This window comes from Cervus canadensis, chromosome 5, assembly GCF_019320065.1.
Source record: "Cervus canadensis isolate Bull #8, Minnesota chromosome 5, ASM1932006v1, whole genome shotgun sequence".
Taxonomy (NCBI): Eukaryota; Metazoa; Chordata; class Mammalia; order Artiodactyla; family Cervidae; genus Cervus; species Cervus canadensis.
In genome coordinates, this window is record NC_057390.1 from 25,783,951 (window position 1) to 25,810,560 (window position 26,610).

The 26,610-nt window shown below is 36.5% G+C and overlaps 1 protein-coding gene across 4 annotated transcripts in view; it reads right to left on the reverse strand.

Moving 5' to 3' along the window:
- PREPL (prolyl endopeptidase like) overlaps positions 1-26,610 on the reverse strand; it is a 38,670-nt gene that overhangs the window by 10,746 nt on the left and 1,314 nt on the right. The window contains exons 2-10 of one of the 4 annotated variants that reach the window (XM_043468459.1): positions 25,888-26,426; positions 15,550-15,672; positions 14,131-14,197; positions 12,038-12,241; positions 10,190-10,325; positions 7,815-8,031; positions 7,027-7,212; positions 2,668-2,865; positions 373-548 (exon numbers count right to left, since the gene is read on the reverse strand). In XM_043468459.1, the coding sequence (XP_043324394.1) occupies positions 373-548; positions 2,668-2,865; positions 7,027-7,212; positions 7,815-8,031; positions 10,190-10,325; positions 12,038-12,241; positions 14,131-14,197; positions 15,550-15,672; positions 25,888-26,106 (1,526 nt within the window). In that variant the 5' untranslated portion in view covers positions 26,107-26,426. Of the gene's footprint in view, positions 1-372; positions 549-2,667; positions 2,866-7,026; positions 7,213-7,814; positions 8,032-10,189; positions 10,326-12,037; positions 12,245-14,130; positions 14,198-15,549; positions 15,673-16,983; positions 17,154-25,887; positions 26,427-26,610 lie in introns of all 4 variants that reach the window. The other 3 variants (XM_043468458.1, XM_043468461.1, XM_043468460.1) reach the window with 3 other exon arrangements.

Genomic DNA, 26,610 nt, shown 5'->3' on the forward strand with positions numbered 1-26,610 from the left:
AATACTATTTGTGTCTTGGAATCAGCAAAATAATATGGAAATTAGAGTAGAAAAAAGGGAGTCCAGCCTAAGAAGCTATTTTAGAAAAATCCAAACTCAGGAGAATGAAATGGAAACACTAATGTAGTTAAGTACAGACATTGGTTTATCTATTCTAAAAATTCAAAAAATCTGGTGTAAAATCCTAAAAAGATACCCTTTTGCTTCTGGGATTAATCAATCCCAGACCCAGTGTTCTGCTAGTGAACCAGGTTCTACTAGCACAGGTTTAGGAGTACAAATGAGCAAATCAACGTTCGCTCCCCAGCATCTCGTTATTCCAGACATGTGATGATGCTCCAGCCCTCATATGCCACACAAAACATGACTCACCGAACGTGACAATATGCTAATATCCAGCCATCGTCCACCAACACCCGCCTTTCAGGCCTGAAATTCATTTTCAAATCCATTCCATAAGCTCCGTATACTTGTACCAGGAGAGGTTTCTTCTGTAAGTCCTCAGAATCCGTTTTATGGAAAACAGTCATTGGCACTAATTTTCCATCCTGGAAGTGAAGATGTATTATGCAGGTAAAGAAGTCTTTTGAAACAGTTTTATCCCCAATTTTATGTGTTGCTTATTGATGTTGAGCAGCAACTTCATTTAATTAAGACAAAAGAGTTATGGTCTCTAAAAGTCCATCAGGGTCCTTAATTTTCAGCTACTCTGCTGACACAATATTAGAGTAACTAGAAAAGATAGTAAGACTCTTGCTTGAAAATGGTTTATTAAATGTAGCTTTTCATGACAGTTAAGTAACTTTATAACAAGGTCTTCACTACTCAGTTTAACTGTTTTTTTTGTTTCAGGACAAACCGAAGTAACTATCAAGGTTACATATATTAGCATAGTATTCTTCCTATACCTGGGGTTACAAATGAGCATTTCCTATCTTTGAATATATACAAATACGTTAACTAAAGAAGTTTAAACAACTCAATTTTTGGCACTCAGTTGTCAGAAATCTCAGTCATTAAAACCTGAAATCTCTTACTAACCTAACACCCACTCACATCCTCTTCATAGACCTATTTATTACCACTCTAATTTTTTTTCACTCCATTTTGAAAACTTCACTTTGGGGCACTAGCGTGTTATCAAGTAAGGAAGAACTCTTCCCCTCATTATTATACTCAACCTGTTACAACAGTGTAAATGAATTTTTACTTCTCAGTAAGGTTCATTGTTATAGAATGATATAGGTGAATTTCTATAAAGTAATCCTCCCCCCTTCCTAGCTTAACTGGTTTTTTTTTTTGATCGAGCTGGTTTTCCCTGTGGCATGCGGGCTTGGTTGCCCCACTGCAGGTAGGACCTCAGTTCCTGACCAGAGATCAAACCCGAGTCCTGTGCTCTGGAAGGTGGAATCTCAACCACTGGACCACCAGGCAAGTCCCTCTAGCTTAATCCTTTTTTAAAAATAATTTTATTGACTTATTTTTGGCTGTGCTGGGTCTTCCTTGCTGTGTGGGCTTTTCTCTAGTTGTGGCGAGCGGGGGCTACTCCCTCGTTGCAATATGCAGGCTGCTCATTATGGTGGCTTCTCTTGTTGTGGAACACAGGCTCAACAGCTGTGGCACACGGGCTGAGGTGCTCTGTGTCATGTGGGATATTCCTGGATCAGGGATCGAACCTGTGTCTCATGCATTGACTGGTGCATTCTTTACCACTGAGCCACCAGGGAAACCCCCAATAGCTTAACTCTTTATCATTCTAGAGGCAATACTTCCTCAGAGAAGTCTTCCCCATTTCTGCAGATGAGGTAGGGTCCTTTTACCATATGTTTCCACTGTCCTCAGTATATCTTCCTCTGCATCAATCAGGACGTTAGTAATTACTTCTTCAAAATCTTGCATCTTCCCCACTAGATTTAATATCCACAAGGGCAGGGACTATCTTAGCCTGCTGCTGCTGCTGCTAAGTCACTTGAGTCCTGTCCAACTCTTTGCGACCCCATGGACTGCAGCCTACCAGGCTCCTCCGTCCATGGGGTTTTCCAGGCAAGAGTATTGGAGTGGGGTGCCATTGCCTTCTCCATATCTTAGCCTAGTTCACTCTAATTGTTTACTACCTTCAAAATTTTTGCCATAATGACACACAAACTATTTTTTTCTTTAAATCAACTTTTAATATTTAAATATACACAATACACAAAATCAAGGCCTTGCTAAGCTGGTTAAAGGGCTTTCGAGGTGTCACTAGTGGTAAAGAACCCAACTGTCAATGCAGGAGATGTAAGAGACGTGGATTCAATCCCTGGAGGAGGGAAGATCTCCTGGAGGAGGGCATGGCAACCCACTCCAGTATTCTTGCCTGGAGAATGCCACGGACAGAGGAGCCTGGTGGGCAACAGTTCATAGGGTTACAAAGAGTTCAACACGACTGAAGCGACTTAGCACTCATGCTGGTTATAAATTTTCTAATCCATGTTAAAATAAATGCATGAGTATTCAAGTTCAGAGAAAAGTCCATTTACCTCCTAAAATGATTTGAGTCTTGCAGTGGAATGTGAGATCCACTTTACTAATCTGTGCTAATGTAATCCCATCAGAGGCATTAATAATTAACAAACAGAATCTTTTCAGTAAATGGCGGGGCTGACAGTGGGGATCACAAAGACTTACCTTGCTTTTGGCTTCCATACGTAAAACACGACTAGTCTTTGTTATTGGGTCTTCATGCCCAGTTTCCTCAAACAGTTTGCCTTCTGCAAACTTATATGTATAGTATTTCGGGGGACGTATTGGAGAGCAAAGCTGAAAGGGGCAGTTCTTTGGGTCTGAATTTGTATCTATTATGAATCCACAGGCCCAAGGCGGGAGCTAAAGAAATAGAACAGTTAGCTGTACTTTTTATTGAGACACTAAGTATTATTAATTAAATTTCTGGGTATGCTCCAAACAAGATGATGTAGATATCAAGTTTATTTTTATCCACTTTCATCTAATGCCTCATTCAAGGATTACTTCAGTACAACAAAAAAAATATTTCAAGTGAAAAATGAAACTCTACACTAGTGACCAATAAAAATAAGAAAAAAGTACAGGAAAATGGTTTATCATGATTCTAGATTGACTTGAAATGTCCTTTAATAATAAAAGTTTATCTGGGGATATATAAACTTGAACAATGAAACAACAAAAAGATTAAGAATAACAGCCAATCAAGTAGGAATTCCAGAACCCAAAGATATTCTCGAGATCTCTCTTCTCACAGAACATGAGATCTCTCACTTGTGGTTTTAATAATTTACCCAGCAGCCCTTACTCTACTGCCTGGACAGCCCCAGGGACGACAGTCATTATTCCAGGACTACAAACTAGCTCAGCAGCACTAAAGCATTTACAATTTGTTTTTAACTTTAGCTCCCAGGCTAACCATTGTGCAGAACAAAACCTTTCCCGCACACCTACTCTGAGAGACTCACTGCTATTATGATTAAGATTGTTAACTTTAAGAAAAAAGGAAAAGAAATCAAAATTTATTCTCTCAGAGCAGCAGGGTCCAGCCTCAAGCCTTCCACTAACATCCCTCTTACACCTTTTAAAAGAACTCTAGTAAGCAGGCTGACGGTATGTTAGAAATGGTACTGAGAGTCAGAATATTTCAAAGAAAATTGCCTTTCTTTTCCTGAGTAATTGTAGAAAGAGCAAATTCCTTAGAAAATCAGAGGTCTTGGCACAGCAACGTCACTGGTGGGCACTATTCAGAGAGGATACGTGGGGGATGTGTGCATAAAGAGTGTACCATTTAACCTGGAGAAACTATGGTTAAAGAGCTTAGGTTCACAGAGAAAATTTCTTGTAATTAATCCAAAGAATCCACTGCTGTAAAGCACTAGAGACATATATTTGCATTGTCTTTCTAGAAGAGTTCCTAATTTATTTGCTTCAGACTGTGGATTATTTTCAAGGATAATTTGTTTATTTAAATATTATTTATCTATAATGTATACAACCATAACTAGAAAGAAAAATGTAATCATGAAAGTTAAAAATCATTTTTGTTTTAGAACATTTATATAGCCTTTTAAGACACCAGATATTACATTTGATAATTTGACTTCATGAAGTAGATGGAAAATTCTGGCTGTTTTATTTAGGTTCTCATTCTTTCTTATTTATGCCACTAGATGTTGTTTAGTAGCTCAGTCGTGTCCAATTCTTTGTGACCTCGTGGACTGCCGCACGCCAGGCTTCCCTGTCCTTCACCATCTCCCAGAGCTTGCTCAAACTCATGTCTATTGAGTCAGTGATGCCATCCAATCATCTCATCCTCTGTGGTTCCCTTCTCCTCCTGCCTTCAATCTTTCCCAGCATCAAATTATTTTCCAGTGAGTCGGTTCTTCATATCAGGTGGCCAAAGTATTGAAGCTTCAGCTTCAGCATCAGTCCCTCCAATGACTATTCAGGATTGATTTCCTTTAGGATGGACTGGTAGGATCTCCTTGCAGTCCAACGTACTCTCAAGAATCTTCTCCAACACCACAGTTCAAAAGCATCAATTTTTCTGCACTCAGCCTTCTTTATGGTCCAACTCTCACATCCATACATGATTAGGAGCAAGCGTCTTTTAATTTCATGGCTGCAGCCACCATCCACAGTGATTTTGGAGCCCAAGAAAATAGTCTCTCACTGTTTCCATTGTTTCCCCATCTATTTGCCATGAAGTGATGGGACCGGAATCCATGATCTTCTTTTTTTGAATGTTGAGTTTTAAGCCAGCTTTTTTACTCTCCTCTTTCACCTTCATTGAGAGGCTCTTTAGTTCTTCTTCGCTTTCTGTCACAAAGGTGGTGTCATCTGCATATCTGAGGTTATTGATATTTCTCCCGGCAACCTTGATTCCAGCTTGTGTTTCATTCAGCCTGGCATTTCACATGATGTACTCTCAAATAAGTTAAATAAGCACGGTGACAATATACAGCTTTGATGTATTCCTTTCCTAATTCAGGACTAGTCTGTTGTTCCATGTCTGGTTCTAACAGTTGCTTCTTGACCTGCATATAGGTTTCTCAGGAGGCAGATAAGGTGGTCTGGTATTCCCATCTCTTTAAGAATTTTCCAGTCTGTTGTGATCCACACAGTCAAAGGCTTTAGCATAGTCAATGAAGCAGATGTTTTTCTGGAATTTCCTTGCCTTTTCTATGATCCATCGGATGTTAGTAATTTGATCTCTGGTTCCTCTTCCTTTTCTGAATCCAACTTGAACATCTGGAAGTTCTCAGTTCACGTACTGTTGAAATCTAGCTTGGAGATTTTGATCTTTACTTCACTAGCATGTGAAATGAATGCAATTGTGTGGTAGTTTGAACATTCTTTGGCATTGCCCTTCTTTGGGAGTGACCTTTTCCAGTCCTGTGGCCACTGCTGAGTTTTCCAAAATTGCTGGCATATTGAGTGCAGCACTTCACCAGCATCACCTTTTAGGACTTGAAATAGCTCAGCAGGAATTCCATCACCTCCACTAGCTTTGTTCGTAGTGATACCTCCCAAGGCCCACTTTACTTCACACTCCAGGATGTCTGGCTCTAGGTGAGTGATCACAGCATCGTGGTTATCTGGGTCATGAAGATCTTTCTTGTACAGTTCTTCTATATATTCTTGCCACCTCATCTTAGTATCTTCTGCTTCTGTTAGGGCCATACTGTTTCTGTCCTTTATTGTGCCCATTTTTGCATGAAAATGTTTCCTTGGTATCTCTAATTTTCTTGAAGAGATCTCTAGTCTAGATTTCTATGCCACTATAACAGTCTCAAAACTAACCTCCATACCCCTCATCTCTTGGTGCTTCAGTGTACTCTAACGTGGCTGCCAGATAACATTGTGAAGTATAGTATGACTCATCAAATTATTCCCCTGGCTTCAAACTTCAAATTTTCCCCTCTTCATAATTTATGCATAAATTCATCATGTTGACAGTCAAAGAATGCCAAATCATAGCTTCATCCCCTAGTAATTTGTTCTGCTTCAATAAAAGTGATTTATTAGCAGTTTCCTGAATATTTTCCTAAGTTCTCCAGCTTAGAGCTTCAGTTGATGGACTTTCTCATCCTAGAATACTATTCCTTTCCCTACCCAACAAAAAACCCTATCTATCTTCTTTGGTTATCTCAAATTCTACTAACCCCTAAAGTTTTTTTTGGGCCCTCCGGGCCTCATGGCACATTTTATGTTTTTAATCCCACTTATTTAAACCCATCCTATACTTAATCTTTGTGTACAAGTCTAATCTCATGATAAATGGTTTTCTCCTAAGGCCAGGTATTTTGACTTCCTATCTTTCCATTCCAGAGAGCCCAATACAGAACTCTGCACATAGAAATTTAATAAACATCCAGTGAATTTACTGGAATTGCATTTTAGCAAAAATTGCCATAATACTATAGATAGGGAGGTACAAATGGCCTGTCTGCTGGTCATACAACTCCTTCCACATCAAGCAAAACAGAGACCTCTCTTCTTCCCTTCAGTGCCTGTTACCTTAACTCACATGTTATGCTGCTGTAAAACTGGGCAATGATGTTACCATTCACAGTTTTATAAAACTGGCAAAGAGATGATACAGACACAAACAAGCGTGGCAGAAACAGTGTAGCAGAAACACGGGAGGCATGCCTACTGTCTGGGATGGGAGGAGGAGATAGTGGTTAGGCTCCAGCTGCCAAGCTGGCCTGAGTTATGACTATATCTGAGGTTGTAGAGATACATGATACAGAGATATGTAGAAAGAGAAACACAATGGCACTTAACTCTACTTCTGAAGTTCATCTTACACAGCAGTATTTTTCAGTGCACTAAAAGTAAAGACTTCTAAAAGTAATTCTAAAATAAACCTCCTAAACCTGATGAAGACCCACTTTACTAAATTCTATTTAAATTAATTTCTAAGAAAAAGTACACTGCTATTATTCAAAATTTGATGTTCTGTTAATACTGCATGTACTCTGATTAACAGTATTATCTTTCAAAAATTAAACATACCTTTAGAGACCGAACTGAATCGTCTGCCAGACCAATCACGTTAACATAAAGTAAATTGCTATGCTTCAGGAAGAGAACACAATGATCCTTAAACATGTCCAAATCTACAACTTTGGTATTTCTCTTCATCGTGAAAAACAAATCCCAATTCATAATAGCAGGGGTATCGGCTGCTGTTCTCATTAGCTGTGTGGAACAAAATTAGACGAGATCAGAAATGATGACTACAGCATCCGGAGATGAAACCACTGAAAATCAGACCTTATTAGTCTGCACTGTTAATGAAGAGCTGAAGGAACTTAACTCTGCATCAGGGCTGAAGTGTGAACATCACCTTAGGAATGAGCCCTGGCTAGCCTGCTGGGTGGGTATGATGCAGTGCTTAGCTGACGGTCAAGCACCGAGAGCCAGATGACTGTGGGGCCATCACTGAGCCTGGCCGAGACCATCAGAGGAACGGCCTGAGATCAGTCCAAGCTGCTGACTCACAAAATCTGAGTTTATAAAAGTTTAAAAAGTTTGTTAAGCCACTAAGTTTGGCTTTGATGACTAACATTATTTAGGATAGGGAATGTTTTCCTTTGCTAACCTTTTTAGGTATAGTAAAATATGAAGAGGTATATTAGCTCTGAGGGAAGAGAAATGGGATTGGTTATACATAGGAAGGTAGCATCAGTTTTAAATGACCCAAAGCTTACGAAACAATAAACTCTCAGAGCAAGAAATGTTGATGTTACTGTAACACTTCCTAACAGCCTAAATGGGGACCAGGAAAATACAGGATTTACCTTGAATTCTGTAGGCTCGCCAACATTAGTGAGAATGTATAACTCATCATCTCTATGTTCTACATAGTAAAGGACCCCATGGATTCGCTTCTGGATAAGTACTGGTGGGTCCCAAGGGCTCAGGCCATCTATTAACCACACCTCAGAAGTGGTCTTGCTCATGATATTCATGGTGAGAAAACGACTGTCTTTTGTAAGATAAAGGAAGACAAAAAAACTACACAGAAAAAAGAGAGAGGGAAAGAGAGAGAGGAAAATCCAATAAATTTCAAATGTAAGATATCATTGCTAATGACATTTCTCACTGGTATTGAGTATATATATTAATTTCTAATGCACACAGAAAAGAAAAACTCCTTAGTGAAATACTGCTTGTAAAAACTGGCTATTATTTTTTCTCAATTTCTCCTCAAAGGCATTCAAAATAATTTTTCTCTAACATTTTATTATGAATATTTTTCAAAACCCACCACTAAGATTCTATACCTGCTAACATTTTGCTGTATTTCCTTTATCACATATTTATACATCTTTCAATCCACCTTTTTAAAAAAATGCATTTCAAGGTAAACTACAGATATCATTTAACACTCAATCACACTAATAGATTACAGGAGTTTTTGCTGAGGAGAGGAAATAAACTTCCTGGAGAAGATATGTAATTGTAGGGAAGAAAAGAGACAGTTTTCTTTGTTTTTCCTCTGAATGCATGTTGGATATCCTTTTGTCCTACTCTCCCAGTTTTTACAACAAAACAAACAACAGGAAGAAAAACCCTCACAATCTCATGAAACTAACACATTTTTTAAATTTTAGTTTTTCTATTTTTCCTTCCAGGGCTTATTTGTATTTTATACATGTCTTTAAATAGATGTAATTAAAATACAGATGCAATTTTGGATTCTGCATTTCCTACTACACATATTATCATCTTTCCCCACATTAGTTATACAGTTTATAATAATTATTTTTAATGGCTTCCTAATATATTATTAAGTTGAATTATCATAATTCTTAAAAACTTAGCTATTTCATTGTAATAAATGTAAAAGGGAACATATCATGAAGATAGTTTCCTTCTCCATAACTTTTATAATTATTTCCTTAGGATAAATTCCTAGTAATAGAAATACTATTTTAATGATTAAGAGTATTTTTATGACTCGATAAATCAAAGACCACCCCAAGAGCATTATACTAATTCATATCGACACACTGGATGCCTTTAAATATTGCGTCTACATTTCCTTATTATGAAAGTAATTCATACTGAAAATACTAAGAAATATAAAGATAGATGGTAAGTTTTAGTTGCAAGACAGAAAATAGTCTATAATCATAAGTCATTGGTATAATGTAATAAATTACTAGCTTAAACTGTCATTTCCAAAAGACAATCTTGACAAATGACACATAAAATAGTGGGATTGTAGGAATAGTTGTAGTAAATTCTCATTAATAGAATCCTCATCAGAATCAAGTGCATAATGATAGTGTTACTGGATCAAGAATGTTAGTTCTATGGGCTGGAATAATTTCTCCAGACCTCAAGTTCTTTATATGAACTTGGGGTTGTACAATATTTTCTTTAAGGTCCTTGTCAGGTCTGAGATTTTATTAAGTGAAGGGTTAATTTTCTTGTTTGGGGTATCAATTTTACAATCACAGATTGTTTTTTAAAGCTCACTTTTTTTCTCTTGCAAAATCTGTTCAGACATTGTCCAAATCATACTGTTAAATGATGTATAAGGTGACAGGACCCTGATGTTAAGAAATAGTTTCTTATAAATCATTTGGAAAAGTACATCTGGGTAAGAGTTAAGGAATTTTACCAGATAAATTTATTATCATGTCCTCTCCAGCCTGGTTAAGTGGTAATATGAGGCGTACGTCCTGAAGCAAAAAGAATTAGCTTTAAGGAGGAATTACCAGATTACTGGGGAAAGTAAAATTTAAAGACCAAAGTATATCATGGCTCAAAGCAAAGCAATTTAAATTTTAGATAATCTACATAAAATAAATAGCGAATTCTGTGTAACTGATATGGTTAATCTAGTTATGACCTAAGAGATTCATAAGTGCTGCATGACAATGCTATTTAAGTGTTAAACTAAGAACTCTTCTCATGTCAGTAGAGAGCATGTTAGTAATTCAGCACCTACAGTCTAATGATATATCTGTGTTCACTCTGAGGTTTGAATATAACTAGTTTCCAATTTTGAATTTAAATCACTTATAAAAGAATGCTATGCTCACCTTAGCCTTATTACATCTGATTCCAGCCAAAATCAATGTTTTAAGTCAACCAAGAGCAGCACTTTAGATAACCAGAAAAATACGCTGAAGATAAAGACTTAATTGAATTGTTCTAGTACCTTGGGTCTTTTTCTGTGTAAAAACGTTCATTACGTTTGTTATCACCAAAAGTGGCTCGATATACATCATGACAGCGAAGGTTCCTCTGGAAGGTGTAGAATAAAACATCTTCGTCTTCTTCATCCTTTACCCATTCTAAAAGAAAATAATTAAAGAATTATATATAGCCACCTATTTACAGTTAAAAAAAAAAAAAGGCACAGTGCATTCTGAGTGTCAAACAGAAGAGATGTGTAAGTTTATCTCTGGCAATCTAAATCTAACACAGATTTGATTATATCTAACCCTTTTATTTCCAAAGATACTACTACATCAATTCTAAGTTTTTGTAGTTATCAGTTTCAAGGTACTCAACTTTCTAAATAAGAGTTGAACATTCAATATTTAGGGAAGACTTTGGTAAAGTCACATCTGCTTTCAGCAGATGATTGTTTAAATTTCATGCTCTTGTACTTAGACGCTTGGTCGTGTCCGACTCTTTGTAACCCCATGGATTACAGCCCACCAGGCTCCTCTGTCCATGGGATTCTCCAGGCAAGAATACTAGAGTGGGTTTTCCTGTCCTCCTCCAGGGGATCTTCCCAACCCAGGGATCAAACCCAGGTCTCTCGCATGGCAGGTGGTTTCTTTACCATCTGAGACACCTGGGAAGCCCATATTTAAGTTTGCAGGAATACTGGATCACTTCCTCTCATGCCTAAATGTTTTTGTATGTTTTCAAGTGACAGTTTATCTCAAACTAAGCTTTTAAAAAAAATAACTTATTTTTTAATTGGTGGAAAATTGCTTTATAATTTTGTGTTGGTTTCTGCTGTACAACAACATGAATCAGTCACATGCTGGTGTTTCCTAGATCCTACCAGAAGCTGTAAATTAAAGTATTCATACAATTACATCATGACTGCCACCTGGCTGACAGTGACTAAAAGACATCATTGTATAAGATGCATTCTGATTTTAGAGGTTAAAATGTACAAGAGGTATGTCTTAGAAAAAATTTGATAGGATATAATTTTAATTCATTGTAAAAACATTTCTTTATTAAACAATGGGGAAATTTATGGCAGAAAATGAAAGGGAGGATAAAGTATGTGTAAGACACACACACACACATATATAATCACTCAACAATAAATGATAAAATTTAAAGTTGGTTTTATTGGTAAAAATATCATAACTTTATTGATGAATAAGTTAGTTCAGGGAATTCCCTGGTCATTCAGTGATTAGGACTCGGTGCTTTCACTGCCAGGGAGTGGTTCAATCCCTAGTCAGGGAACTAAGATCTTGCAAGCTGTGTGGTGGAAAACACAAACAAACAAAAAGTTAATTCATCTTGTTCCAGAGTTCTTGGTAGAGACCCCATGGCAATCTGCTAAAATGGCTGGACAAGATGATGTGAAATTAAAAAAATCATACCCCAGCCTAAAGTTGAATAAAATATTATGATGTAATTTATATGCAAACATGTACTCTAAGTAATAGCAAAGAATATTATTACTGATAAGGAGCCTGGTGGGCTACAGTCTACAGGGTTGCAAAGAGTCGGACATGACTGAAGTGACTTAGCAGGCATGCACTGATATATATTACCGATACATTAACATATACTGTGCAACCTAGACTCTGATTATAATACTTTTAAAAACATGGACATGAATTTGGATGTTTAATTAAAGAAGGGAAGGTCTCTTGGTTAAGAGGCACAGAGGAAGGTACGGAGTTCACAGGGATAAACAGATCAGGCATTCATCTTCTGATTCATTCATGTGGGCAAATAAAAATGTTTCAAAAGTGTAGACAATTCTCTTGCTGTTGTCTTTTCAATGTTTTAGTTGGTGTCTTACCAAAACTAGACACATTTGGGAAAGAAGCTTCCATTACAGGCTGATCACTGAGCTTCACAACTATACAAGTAGATGATTCGGAATCCTCAGTTCTTATCTTGGCAGCTACATATTTTTCATCAGGAGCAACTCTGATACAGTCAATGAAGGGCTGCTCTAATTTAAGTTCCTCCAAATTGAACAAAACTTCATAGTTATCACTGTCTGCTGCATAAAGAAAAAAGTAGAGGAGATAATTCCATAAGATATACTTACAATTTTTTTTAAAGTGTATTTCAGTGTTTTAGAGTAGCATCCCCCTTCTGGAAGATGCTACATTTTGGCTTCCTTCAGCATTGACAGTAGCTTGATGTGTGTAGAAAATGGCATTTGTTATTTAATATTACAATATCCTATTCAGTATTATTCTATGCATCAGCCTATGTGATGTTACTTGATACAGTTAGTCTAATATTTATAGACCATATAGAACCTAGAAAAGTAAGAAACTGTAAGTGACACTAAGTAATCTATGTTGTGCCTAGCATAGTAACTGGGATTTGGTAGATGCTCAAAAAATGCTGGTTCTCACCTCCATTCCCTCTGCCAAAGCTTCTGAGTGTAAGTATTAATTCTAGCTTAGGCAAACACAGATATTAAAAGCTAGTCATTTAAAATGAAGATAAAAATCAATAATCAAAACCTATTTTTTTATACCTTTGAAAATCGATACCAGCCTTTTAGGCAGCATGTCCAGTGGGTGAGCAGGTACTGATCCCTGGCCCTTCTGTCCTGGGAGTACACATGGACCGCCGCACCAGCACACCCCATATCAAGGGGATAATGGCCACATGTTGAGGACAGAGGCAGCAAGCATACAAACTAAAAGCAGCCCTCAATTTCCTACAAGGTGGAGTAGCAGAAGGACTTGAGTTCACTTCCTCTCACAAAAACACCAAAATCACAACTAACTGTTGAACAACCACTGACCAAAAAGACTGGAACCTATCAAAAAAACACACTTTACATCCAGACAAAGAAGAAGCTACAATGAGACAGTCGGGGGTGGGGGTGGGGGAACGCTTTCATGATATAATCAAATCCCACCCATTGGGTGGGCAAGCCACAAACTGGAAAAATAATTATATCACAAAGGCTCTCCCACAGGAGTGAGAGTTCCGAGTCCCATGGCAGGCTCCCCAGCCTGAGGGTTTGGCGTTGGAAGGAGCCTCCAGAGCATTTGGCTTTGAAGGCCAGTGGGGGTCTGAACAAACAATAAATGCTGGAAGGTGTGAGGAGAAAAAGGAACCCTCCTAAACTGTCATGGGAATGTAAATTGGTACAACCACTACAGAAAACAGTATGGAGGTTCCTTAAAAAACAAAAAACAGAACTACCATATGATCCAGCAATCCCCTTGGGCATATATCCAGAGAAAACCGTAATTCAAAAAGATACATGAACCCCAGTGTTCACTGCAGCGCTCTTTATAATAGCCAAGACTTGAAGCAACCTAAATGACCAGTGACAGAGGAATGGATAAAGATGTACAGATATAGATCACAATGGAATATTACTCGGCCATCAAAAAGAATGACACAATGCCATTTGCAGCAACACGGATGAACCTAGAGACTGTCATACTAAGTAAGTCAGACGGAGAAAGACAAGTTTCATATGATATCACTTAACATGTGGAATCTAAAAAAAAATGATACAAAGAAACTTATTTGCAAAAGATAAACACACTCACAGACTTGGACAACAAACTTATGATACCAAACCGGAAATGTAGGGAGGGGGGATAAATTAGGAGTTTGGGATTAACATATATACACTACCATATATAAAACAGAGAATCAACAAGGACCTAATGTATAGCACAGGAAACTCTACTGAACATGTTGTAATAACCTATATGGGAAAAGAACCTGAAGAATGGATATATGTATGTGTGTAACTGAATCACTTTACAGTACATGTGAGACTAATAACTGTAAATCAACTATACTGCAACAGAAAATACAAATTTAAAAAATCAATACCAAATTTCTCAAGAAAAATGTGAAATCGGAAAAATCAAGTGTTACTTAAAAACGAAAACTGTATGGTACCTTCTTCATCTTTGGAACGAACCAAGCAGCAGCCCTCTTGATAATAAACGAAACCACCATGTTTAATCTGACAATGTAAAGAAACAAATGGTTTATTTAATAATGACAATAATTTATCCACTAGTTTAAACACAATTTAATTAACTGTTTAATGGTCTGACTATTCAAGATGAAGAAATGAGATCTTTTATATAAAAGCAGACCTGTTAAAGTCTATGAATGAACATAGAAAAAATATTAAGTGGATAAAAATATACAATATAGTGATTAAGATATAGTTTCCATATGTTTACAGTCATTGGAGGCATTTCTAATACATAAATGAAAGAAACAACAAAGAGAAGACAAAAAAAAACCTATCTCAGTTCTCATGAATGTATGAACCACGTTAGCTTTATTTTTGGAACTTCTGACAATTAACAGAGATCAAGTGGCATTGTTAAGATAAACAAAAATTATGCAGATGCGAAAACCAAGACTAGCCTGAAAACCCAGTCAATACCTTTCTGAGATTCTTTCCTCTAAAATATGCTGTCATTGCCAACTGTTCAAGGTTTGATCTTATTTTACACAAAGCATCTTACCCTCTGTAGAGGTGACAGATAAAGGCAATTTGAGAGACAGAAAGACCATTACCAATACATGAATCATGCTCTTGTCTAATTCCTACATATTAAATGCAAGTGATTGACTGATATGATATTAGGTAGCTTAAGACATTTACTACCTGCTAGTTAATGGTGTGATTTGAATCTGGAATTCCTGATTCTTTGTTGTTCAGCCGCTAAGTCATGTCAGGTTCTCTGTGGCTCCATGGACTATATTGCTATTTTCATTCTACTATGTATGCAATTTTCACTCATAAGCTGTGGTTCTGTTTTCCATTCTTATCAAAAAATTTTTCAAAAAAAAATTTCAATGTGTATGTTAGTTTCAACTGAGTATTTATGAGTGTGGTAAACACAAAATGGTCAAGCAAATACTTGGCTTTCATGGTATTAAACTGTTCAAAGTGAATTTTCTTTTAATTAAAAAAAAGTATAGCTAGAACAATCAAATACTTTTCAAATAATGAAGCACTGACTTAGTTTCACTTGAACTTCTCACTGGAATTATTTTAAAAAATTTAGAAGTGAATTGGTTGTTTCCAAAAACCAAAATTAATATAATACGCTTGGAAATTCATCTTGGCTTTGATCTTTACAATTTATTTAAAGGATCATACTTAGCTTATTCTTTGTTCTTTAAGTTTTTCAGCATATATTAAAGGCCAAAATCAGTCTAATTTGGATGTGGGCTTATGTTTATAAATCATAAAAATTATAAATCATAAGGTATTGATTAAAAAAAAATTAGGTATTTCATTTGTATCCCAACTGGTAATATAAGGTTTAAAAAAATAGAGATAAGATATCTTACCTCTGCATTGATGATTTCGTATTCTTCTTGTGGCTGTGTTTCTAATTTTGCTCTCACTTTTTCAAACGCATCCATGTTTTCTGAAAGGGGTTTTTCGTTTTCCTGTTTACTAGACAGAAAATTCTGGAAAAAAGTTTTATCAGTATGATCATAATATTTCAATTAGGAAAAAAAAACTTTCACCTTTTAAAGATAATTCTTATTTCCTTCTCATACAAATACTATACATTAGATGTATACCTATGAAATAAACTGCATTTCACAGATCTTAAATATTGTTTCATAAGTTTAATAAGTCATTTCCTCTTTTTCATTTAAAAATGTAAAGAAAGAAAATGAGGTTGATAATTAATGACTACAGAAGGAAATGGCAACCTACTCCAGTATTCTTGCCTGGGAAATTCCATAGACAGAGGAGCCTGGCTGGCTACAGTCCATGGGATCGCAGAGTTGGACATGACTGAGCGCACATGCACACATTAATTTAAATGTGTAAGTCCTTGAGAGGCAGAGGTACTAAGAAGTGCTGAGGAGTGTTCAGAAATACTATGGGAAAGCAATACATGAAATCCTGTGAACACTTAAACACATTTAATAGCCAGGTGTGAGAAATAGAAGTCTGCTGAATTTTATAAAGTACTAAAACCCCTCCTAAAATGAGAAAAATGTCAAAGGCAGAGGAAGACATTAACATCAATAAATGTTCATTATTATTTTATTCACAGCAAGAGTCATGATAAGAAGTTTTTGTTACTTTCTATCTTCACTGGCCATAATTTTCTTCTCTTGTGGGGATAAGGAATCCTCCAAACAGAACTGTTTATCAGATCAAATGGTGAATTAAGGCTTTATAAAACAGAACTTCTCTTTTGAGATAAGAAATAATATATTCATCTTAAAAAAGGAAGAATAAGGAAAAATAATGGAAAATTAGTGAGAAGAGATACAGGTGAAAGCTAAATAAAGCACTCCATGTCTTATTGCTGCTGCTGCTGCTGCTAGGACACTTCAGTCGTGTCCGACTCTGTGTGACCCCATAGACGGCAGCCCACCAGGCTCCTCCGTCCCTGGGATTCTCCAGGCAAGAACACTGGAGTGGGTTGCCATTTCCTTCTCCAACGCATGAAAGTGAAAGTGAAGTCAAGTCTGACTCCTAGCGACACCATGGACTGCAGCCTACCAGGCTCCTCCGTCCATGGGATTTTCCAGGCAAGAGTACTGGAGTGGGCTGCCATTGCCATGTCTTATTAGGAGTCCCTAATAAGCTAAAAACTTAAGTTGATATCTGCTGAGCACATAAATACCATGTGAATTATTAACATTTGGGTAAGGCAAAAATCTCAGTTCTCAAATTAAAAAAAGGGTTCAATAATTCAATACACCATGAGTTTGCCTTGCTTAAGGAAAAGAATTCTAGTCAAGATTTTCAATCACCTTTCTGCCAAAGATGACAACTGTACAGTGATTTGCGCCAGAGGGCACTAAGCCTTTGGTAAGGACCTCCAACAGCTGGTTAATATGTACTGCACAAGTGTGTCCATGATACTTGACCAACAGTGTAGAGAATGTAACTGATATAGTCTATATCACAATGAGTTTATAATCTAAAATTAAACACAAGAATAAAATAGAAAAATCACCAAAGCAAATTAAATGGAAAATTAATCATTTTCACAAAGCTTTAAGACTTTTTGGGATGCTTTATCATTGGATTAGATTCACATTAGCTATAGTGGTCATTACACTAGTCATTTACTCTCTACTTCAATAATAATGTGCTCGAGTAACAAGTGCAAATACTAGAGGCTCATATGTTTACCTTATTTTTTTTAAAGTATCTCTACAAAATCTAATGTTGATCTTTAGTGAGGCAAAATATCTATACCAATAATTTCCTATTATCACCTAAAGCATGAAACAGATCACTAGAAATCTATCTTGAAACTATAACTTAGTGATAGGAGCTGACTTTTTATTTCCGGATATATGCTTATCTGTTCTGTTAATTCCTATTAGAATTAGTCAGGAGAGCTACAAAGAGAGTACCTCTTTCTACTACCTTGCAGCCCCTAGCACATTCCAAACCAGGAGCTGGGCTCTGCCACTTTTCAGCGCTGGTTCTTTCTTATTGAGAGCCGAGGCTAATGCAGGACTAAAGGCAACAGGGCTGGCCCAGTACCTATCCTCCTATACTTACTTTACGGTCTTAACTTTTTTTCTGTGTCACAAATCCAAATAAACTGAGTTTATCTGAGCCAAAATAACACTGAAATCAACAGGATTTTGAACTACCTTAATAAAGTAGAAGTAGAGTTCAAGCGTTTTGTAAATGATTCCTCAAAAGGAAATACTCCCAGGGAGACTGAGATTTTACATAGTATTCACAAAGTACTCCAAGTTGGTTTTGGTTTAAGTTCTGTCCTCAACAATACTCACTGGATGTTCCAAGCTTTCATTTCAATGCTAGCTAGCATTATCATTATCATTAGGGTATGCAGCTAAACCTGTCGATTTTAGCCAAGTATCTTAACACATTAATAGTTCATTGGTTTTAAGGGCATAAACTGCCTAATGGAGCTGAGATGAGGAGAGCTTTAACTTTAAATTTGAAGAGCTTACATGTACAGTGTTACTTTATTAATGGAAAAAAGAACCAGTCTTCCTCATCTTCTGGGTGGCCTACTACAAAACCATTTTAATAATGTAAACTCTTAAGATAGAAAAATAGAATATGTAAACTTTATTTGAGCAACATCATTGAACTCTAAAGACAGAAAAATCACACAACAGAAGAACACTGGGCAGCTCTGAGTAAAGATGGTGTCATTAATAAATGGCTAATTCCAAGTCTGGGACAGGGAGAGTAAAAAGGAGGCCTAGGACATTTTGTGTTAGAAAGCAAGAAGTTTTCAAAGGTTTATGGAGATGTGTGAAAAGAACACAAGGGCCAGTTTGAGGGGGTTCCTAGTAGCCACATTTAGGGCAATTTGAGCATCCAAAATAATAATGACTGTAATTGATTACTTTAAACTAAAAACTCGTAATAAGTTAAAAAGAAATAAAAAAAAACAAAACACACACCAAACTAAAATAAAAAAATAAAAAGACTACAAAAAAGGGGGAAAACTTTTTTTACAGAATAATACTAGCTAATAAATATAGAAAGAATAACAGAAATAGAAAAACATTAGCAACCCCCACTGAAAGAAGTGATTAGGGTAAAGATCATCCATGGTTATTAAACTCATTAGGTGAAATGATATTGGGTAATAAAATATTTGCACAAAGTATTACCCTACATTCTATTTAGTAATTGCAAAGGGAATAATGGCCCCTTAACAATGGAGAGAACTAGCAATTATCACCTTTATTGAAATTATTAAGCTTAGCATATGAACAGTGGGACAAGCTGACATTATGAGTCCCCTGAAATAACTCAATATGGAGAATTTCAATTTAAGACAGAAAAAGAGAAGAGTAAACCTAAAGTAAGTAGAAGAAAGGAAATAAATTTAATTTGTTTCAATGAAATTGATAAAGAAACTAAAGAAAGGACCAACAAAACAGAAAAAGTTGGTTCTTTTAAAAATGTACTTAGAGAGATTGGAGGCCTGGACAGGGAGGCCCAGGACAAAGAGGCCTGGAGTGCTGCAGTCCAAAGTGCAAAGAATCGGACACAACTTAGCGACTAAATAAGAAGAAAGACATGTATAAAACTTGACCTAAAAAGACAAAAATATTAGAAATGAAAAAGATGGCATAATTACAGGTATAACAAAGATTTTAAAAAATTACAATAAAGTTCTTTATGCTAATACATCTGAAAATATGATAAAATGGATAATTTTCCAGAAAATAAATTAGCAAAACTGATTCAAATGACAGAAGAGCTGTATAAGCCAATAACCAGCAAAGAAATTGATAATTAAGTGTCCCTTTATAAAAGAGACACAAAACCCAGGTAAGTTCAAGGGTAGCTTTCTCAAATCCTCAAGAAACAGATCATCTCATATATTAACTGTTTATGGGGGAAAAAAGGCCAACTATATACAACCATGCTATTAATTTCATCAGGCTAATATAACCCTGACACTAAAACAAGACAGTGACAATATCAGACAATTAAAAATCAATCTTACTATAAAATATGGATTGAAAAAACTCTAAAAGATCAATGTATTTAAAAAAAAACACAAAACAGAAACAATAGTGATAATAAAATCCTATGTGACCAATAAGGTTTATCTTCAGAGTGAAAGGATGGTTCAACACTAGAAAAATCTATCAATGTAATCACAAATAAAGGAAATATATTTTAGGCCCATTTCAATTAATGCAGAAAAAAATAGAAAATAATCAATACAGTTAAAAATCATAACAATCTGAAACTTCCTTAAGAAACATCCCTGTGTTGTTTTAGGCAGAACCATACTAAGCATCAGTTCCTGGGGTCACAAACACTTTCACTTTCATACTAAGCATCTGTGAAAACCTTTGCAAGACTTGTCTATGTTCCCTGCTTCTAATTCCTCTCTTTGAGCCCAGTAAGATTTTTGCCCTTCTCATTCCAGTGACTACTCTTGTCAAGGTCACTGATGGCCTTGAAATACATCAAGAAGTACAAATGTTAATTCTAGGTGATCACAGTACTTGAGAGCTATCAGCATTATGACTCAGTTGATCACTTCCATCCCCTAAAAACACTTCACTTCACATTGCTTGCTTTTTTTTTTTTTTTCCCCTCCCCCCTCCCCCCACATTGCTTGCTTTTTATTTCACTGGCCCTTCTCAGTCTCTTCAGCTAGTTCCTACTCAACTCCTTGGCTCTTAACATCAAAATGCCCTGGACCACTTCTTTTATCTATAGTCTGCACTAATTCCCTTGGTGATCTCATACAGTCTTATGATACTAAATAGTAAATGCTGTTTATTTTCTAGGACTCCTAAATTTGTATCTTGAGCCTGATCCTTTTCCCTGAACAAGTTTGTTATACCCAACTGACTACAATAGTCATTATTTTCTACTTGGACTTCTAACAAGTATTTTAAAAAAATGTCCAACACTGAATATCCAATGTCCCCATTTTCCCTCTCCCCACAAAAATCTCCTGTTCTTTAGGCAATTGTTCCTGTCTTCATAAATGACAACCGTCTTTCCAGCTGCTCATACTTAACAGTTTTAGTTTTCTTTGTCTTTCTCTCTAGCAACCACTGACTGATGTGCAAATCTTGTCAATTCGATTTTCAAGATATATCTTGAATCTGAACACGTCTCACACTTTACTATTCTGGTGATACCAGTATCATTTCTCTTTGGATTACTGCAAGAGCCAAAATGCTCAGTTTCTGCCTCTGTTTTCCACAGTCTATTTTCAACGAAGAAACTAGAGTGAACCTAAAGTCAGACCATATTACTCCTTCACTCAAAATCCAACCCAAAGTTCTCCCATCTTGTTAAAGAGGAAAACTGAAAATCCTTATGATGGTCTAGAGTCCTAAAGAATTCTGCCCCATTACAAATCTTGCTGACCTCATCTGCTACTACACTCCCATGTCCACTGACTCTGAGCCACACTGGGCTCTTTCATGCTTTTCGATTATGTCAAGCTTGCTTCCACCTCACTTTCTTAGAACTTACTGCCCTATGCCCAAACACCCACTTGAACCTATTGCTCAAATGTAGTCTTTTTTCTGTTAGGCCTGCCCTGACCGCTCAACCAAAGTAAGAATTCTTCCTAGCCCCAAATGGTTTATTTAATCTTTCCTTGCCCTATTTTATTTTTCATTGTACCTATTTCCTCTGATATACTATTTATTTTATTCATATATTTCTTTATTCTTCCTCTCACCCTAGAGAAATGAGATAAGGACTAGATCTTGCAAGGTCTTGAGGAACATGATTAGGAAAATGGGAGTTTATGTGTTAAGAGCTTCTGGGGACTTCCCTGGTGGTCCAGTGGTTCAGATTCCACACTCTCAATGCAGAAGGCCTGGGTTTATTTCTGGTCAGGGAACTAAGATCCCTCATGCTGCACAGTGTTGCCAAAAAATATGTAAAAATACAAAGACACTATTTTTTTTGTTTTTTTTTTTAAAGAACTTCTGGAAGGGTTTTTAAGCTGTGGAGTGACATGATTTAATTTATATTTTAAGATCACTCTTCCAATTGTATGAAAATGCGTTGGATGAGTAGAAGGCAAGCAAAGAACCTGGTTAGGTGGTTTCAGCCAGTGACCCAGGTGAAAGATGACTGAGTGATAATGGTAGAGATAGAGAAATATGGACAGATTCACCATGTAATTTGGAGGTTAATGTAATGTGTTTCTGAAAGCATGTCAGACATGATGGTATATATGATTTGAGGTATATGAATATTTTATTAGAAAGAATATAACAAGCACATCAGACTGATGACTATTATTCCTTGGGATGAGACAAGTTGGTTAAGCGAAAATAATTAAGTAAATAATAGCCCAGGTGGTATTGTGATATGGTAAAAATCACGAAGCTAGGTATACACTGTTAATGGATGTGATGGCAGGTTAATGTTTTCCCACGTTCTGGCTTGAACAACTGCATACAGAGCAATGAGATGAAGAAGAGGGGAATCAGGGCTGGGAGAGTTGAAGTTCAACTGTGGATAGTGTGAGAAGTCAGTAAGATGTCCAAAGAGAGATTAACCCTGTGCAGCTCAGAGGCAGATCTGGGATGAAGATAATAACTGCTATGATACTAAATCCAAGGGAATGGATAAAATTACTTAGGAAGAAATTAAAGAGAGAAAAAAAAGCACAAGAACAAAAGTCTGAGAAACTCCAAAGTTGAGAAGTCATATGGAAGAAAAGTCAGAAAAGGAGATTGAGGAGGGTTGGTTTGTAAGGTAGCGAAAGGAAAACCAGGAAAACGTGGACTCACGAGGCCAAAAGAGTGTTTCAAGGAGGGAATGGTCAAGGGTGTCAAATCTGCTGAGAGCTTCTCTAAGAGGAGGAAAGGGAAGTGCCTACTGGGGTGAAATATGTTACATCTTTGGCAACAATGATGGGCTTTTAGTGGGGGATAGGAGCCATACTCCAGCAGGTTAAAGAATAAACGGAGTGTGGAGGAAAAAACGCAATAAAGAATTGGCACCTACAATGCAGTCCCACTCCATTGAACTATTATCAAAAAACAAAAAACTATTGTGAGACTACAATTTTTTTCTTTCTGACTTTCCCAGGTTTTGAACCTTCAGAACCCGTGATTCCCACAAATCACAGGTCACTAATGCCAGTGAAGGAAATATCTGTCAACCTATCTTAGTGACTACTGTAAGAACTGCTAATCTATATTGTAGAAAGAGTCAACGGACAAATGTTTAACCATTTCCCCCCTTATTTGGTTTTCTTTTTGTATCTCAAATGATCAAAGATTTCAGGAATTATTTCTGTAGGTAGAGCAGAACAGGATGATGTGAAAGATAAAGAAATGGGGTATCTGGTTTGATGCTAGCCTTCAAATATTACTGGTTGGTGCATGAGGTTAATAGAATAAGTTCATCTTGCCATCTGGCTAATGTTAAATGGAAAGTCACAGTACCTGCCAGAAAGAGCTTCAGAAATGAATGAATTCAGGTCAGCAGCATTTGATCACAGGTGTGTCTAGTTCCTAAATGCAGATCCGCCGTCATTGGCAGACTGGGATTTTCACAATTGCTTGAGGAACTTTAGACAAAAAACAGATCCCCAGGCCTCAGTCAGTTGATCCTGACCCAGCAGATGTGGGGTGAGGTCCAGGAATCTGTATTTCTGAAACGTTTCCCAGGATTTCTGATACAAAGCCAAGCTGCAGGAGTTGGTACTATAGAGTTCCCAAACATACAGATGATAGTTGTTGGTAAGTTAACAAGGTAAAGATATAAAATAATGAAATTTTAGCATTTGGAGGACTTTTAGCACCAACTTGAAACTCCCCCCTTTATTTCTAGTCAGAGAGATTAGAGTCCTGACATACCAGTCGTGGCTACAGCTCTTCTTTCTGGCATTTCTATTACACAGACTTCCCTCCATTACTCTTTAGCTAACTTATCTAAACAAAGCTTTAAGTAAATATATTTCAATTTGCCTAAAAGGCACGAATTCCTTTTTCTGCTTTGCTGTTCCCATTTGTCGCTGTTGCTTAGCTGCTAAGCTGTGTCTGACTCTCTTGTGACCCCACAGACTGTAGCCCTCCAGGATCCTCCGTCCATGGGATTTCCCAGGCAAGAATACTGGAGTGGGTTGCCATCTCCTTCTCCAGGTTGTTCCCATAAGAGTAGACAAAGTCGAAACTGAGTGAATGCTTACTTAGCTGTGCATTTTTGACTACAGATCTCTTCACAGCTTCCCCAGGTCCCAGTGATCATAAAGGACAGGGACTACAGCTTTTAGATCACATAATTTCTCACAGAAGGAATGGCTGATGTGTGACATGTGAAAGCCAGACCATTACCAGGGGAAGGAATTATTAAGCCACTGGAGCAGGTTAAAGCTTCCAGACAACAGGGTTCTATGAAAGAGAACTGAAAAGTTGCTTCAGGGACAAGCAGAGGGAAAAAATAGTCCAACTCCTGCATAGGGTGTGAGCTAATCTCACAGCTGACACTCTGAGGGTAATTCCTGCCTACTATTTATAAACCGAGACTAAGGATAAAAGTACAAGATAACCAAATGTTCCAGACACAATTCAAAATATAATGATCTAAATGTCTAAAATGTGTACAATACGTAAAGTTTTAAAGTTTACCTTTCTCAAGTAGGACATGTGTGCAAATACACACACAAAGGGTAAAAATGAAATAAAAACACTGAAAAATTTGAGTAAAAAAATAAAGTGCTAAACTATACTAAGATGCTATAAAAAGAAAAGTTTGGATGACTGAAATGTAAAGAGTAGAAGTCTAGGACTAAGGTTAAAAAGTTGAAAGCAAACAACAACAAAAATCCCCTAAAATGCCCCATAATAAATAAGTATGAGCTAATAAAAAGTCAAAAATGAAACAAAAAACCAGAAGAATTGAGTAAAATAAGATTAAAAAATCATTTTTATAGACAGAAGAAGCTGCTCAAGTGCCTATCAACAGATGAATGGATAAATAAAATGTGGTATATAAAAGAAGTATTATTCAGCCACTAAAAGGAATAAATTTCCCATATATGCTACAATATGGGTGAACATTGAAAACAATGTAAGTGAAATAAACCAAACACAAAAGGATAAATATGATATAATTCCAATTATATGAATTATCTAAAATGAGCAAATTCATAGAGACATAAAGTAGATTAAAGGTTTCCACAGTTCAGGAAAGGTAGGAGTGGGGAATTCTAGGTATATTTTTTTCAGGTGACAACAGGATTTTGGAAATAGTGGTAACAGCTGTTCAACACTGTGATGTAATTAATGTCATGGAATTATACACTTAAAATGGTTGAAATGGAAAATTGTTACATATACTCTACTACAATAAAAAAGTCAAAAGAGACTAAAAATATTAGTATGAAACTAGAAATTAAAACACTAAAATAACAAAATATGCAAAAATATTGCAAGAATATCACTCCTAAATGCAATTTAAGGAACCTAAGGACATAGCAAGTATGTGGTAGGGGAGGTTATGTCAAAGGGGCAACAGTACCAGCAGCTTAACTCAAATAACTAGGATGAGCACATAACTTGACAACCTAAGACACTTCTGGGAGGAGTGGGAAACTGTCAATAACTACAAATTGTCCAATAGGTGTAGACTGAGACTGTCTGAGGCAATGGAGGCTATGTGGTCATTCTACATACAAGGGCAATAGGTCCTCAAGGTTGAGGTCATGCCCATGGCTTGGGGTCTGGCCACAGTACAATGGCCCGAAAGTATCTTCTACAGGAATACAGTGGTCAAGAATGCAAATCCTTTTTTCAATTTTTAAAAGAAAAGTAGCACAATTAAGTGGTTTTCACTGAAGTTTACTAATTTGGGATTCATAAAACAATCAGCATATTATTAGATTTTATTAAGAGTTATTGTAACAGTCCAGGAATTTTAGAAGGCAAATTATACTTTGAGCTGCACTGGTAGGCACAGGAAGGAATTCCTAAGGTGAATCATTTTTTATAAATGTACATTTTTACATATTACATTAGAGCTCTATAAATATATATGTATATATTCTTTTATACTTACATATGACTACAGACAATTGAGTCTGACCATTTAAAAAATCAAACCAGATTTACTGAAAAAACTAGTAACTGATCTCCTACCCATTCTTTATTTTTAAGCTAAAATTAATCTTAAAGGCCTACACAGAGGTTAATTTAAACAGTCCATACCTTACATGAGAAGTTCCGACTTGGGATGTTTCTTGCTAACTCTGAGATCCTGGGTTTATTCTGCAGACACTTGGTTAGCTGATATTTTTTCAATTTTATTCTATTGTAATAATGATCAGCGAAGTTACAGTGATTCAAGTGCTGTTTCTGCATGCATTTCCCAAGGTGAGGAATACTATACTTCAAAGCTTGGAGAAACAATTTGCTCTTCTGTTGCATGGTATCAAAGTCCCTGGTTTACGCTCCCTTAGGGTCTGCCAGCACATGAATGATTTTCATAGGAATGACTGTACAGCAGTGGGTTCTCAGAGCATCTAAGATCTGCAGTTCTTAACCTTCCCCTTTGGGGCTGTGTACCCCTCAGGTTACAAATAACTGCAGACAGCTGATAACTCGGGTTAAAAGTATTGAAAACTTGTACAAGTTAGTTTCATTCAAGTCATACTTCTTGGCAGATGTGACTTAAATGTCTCTTTAGTAAGGTCAATCTTATCAGGCTCAAACTATGCAGCACTGATTCTGGTACACACATGGGCAAACTAAAAAAAAAAAACAAAAACGAAAAACAAAATAAAAATCTGCAATAAATACAAAGACTTACTGGGGGCATCTCAGGAACTCTGAGGGCTTTTAAAGGCAAACCGGCTTTGATTTTACATAATTCAGATCTTATCTTTTACGTGTATTGGGTTGGTCAAAAAGTTCCTTCCAGTTTTTCACAAG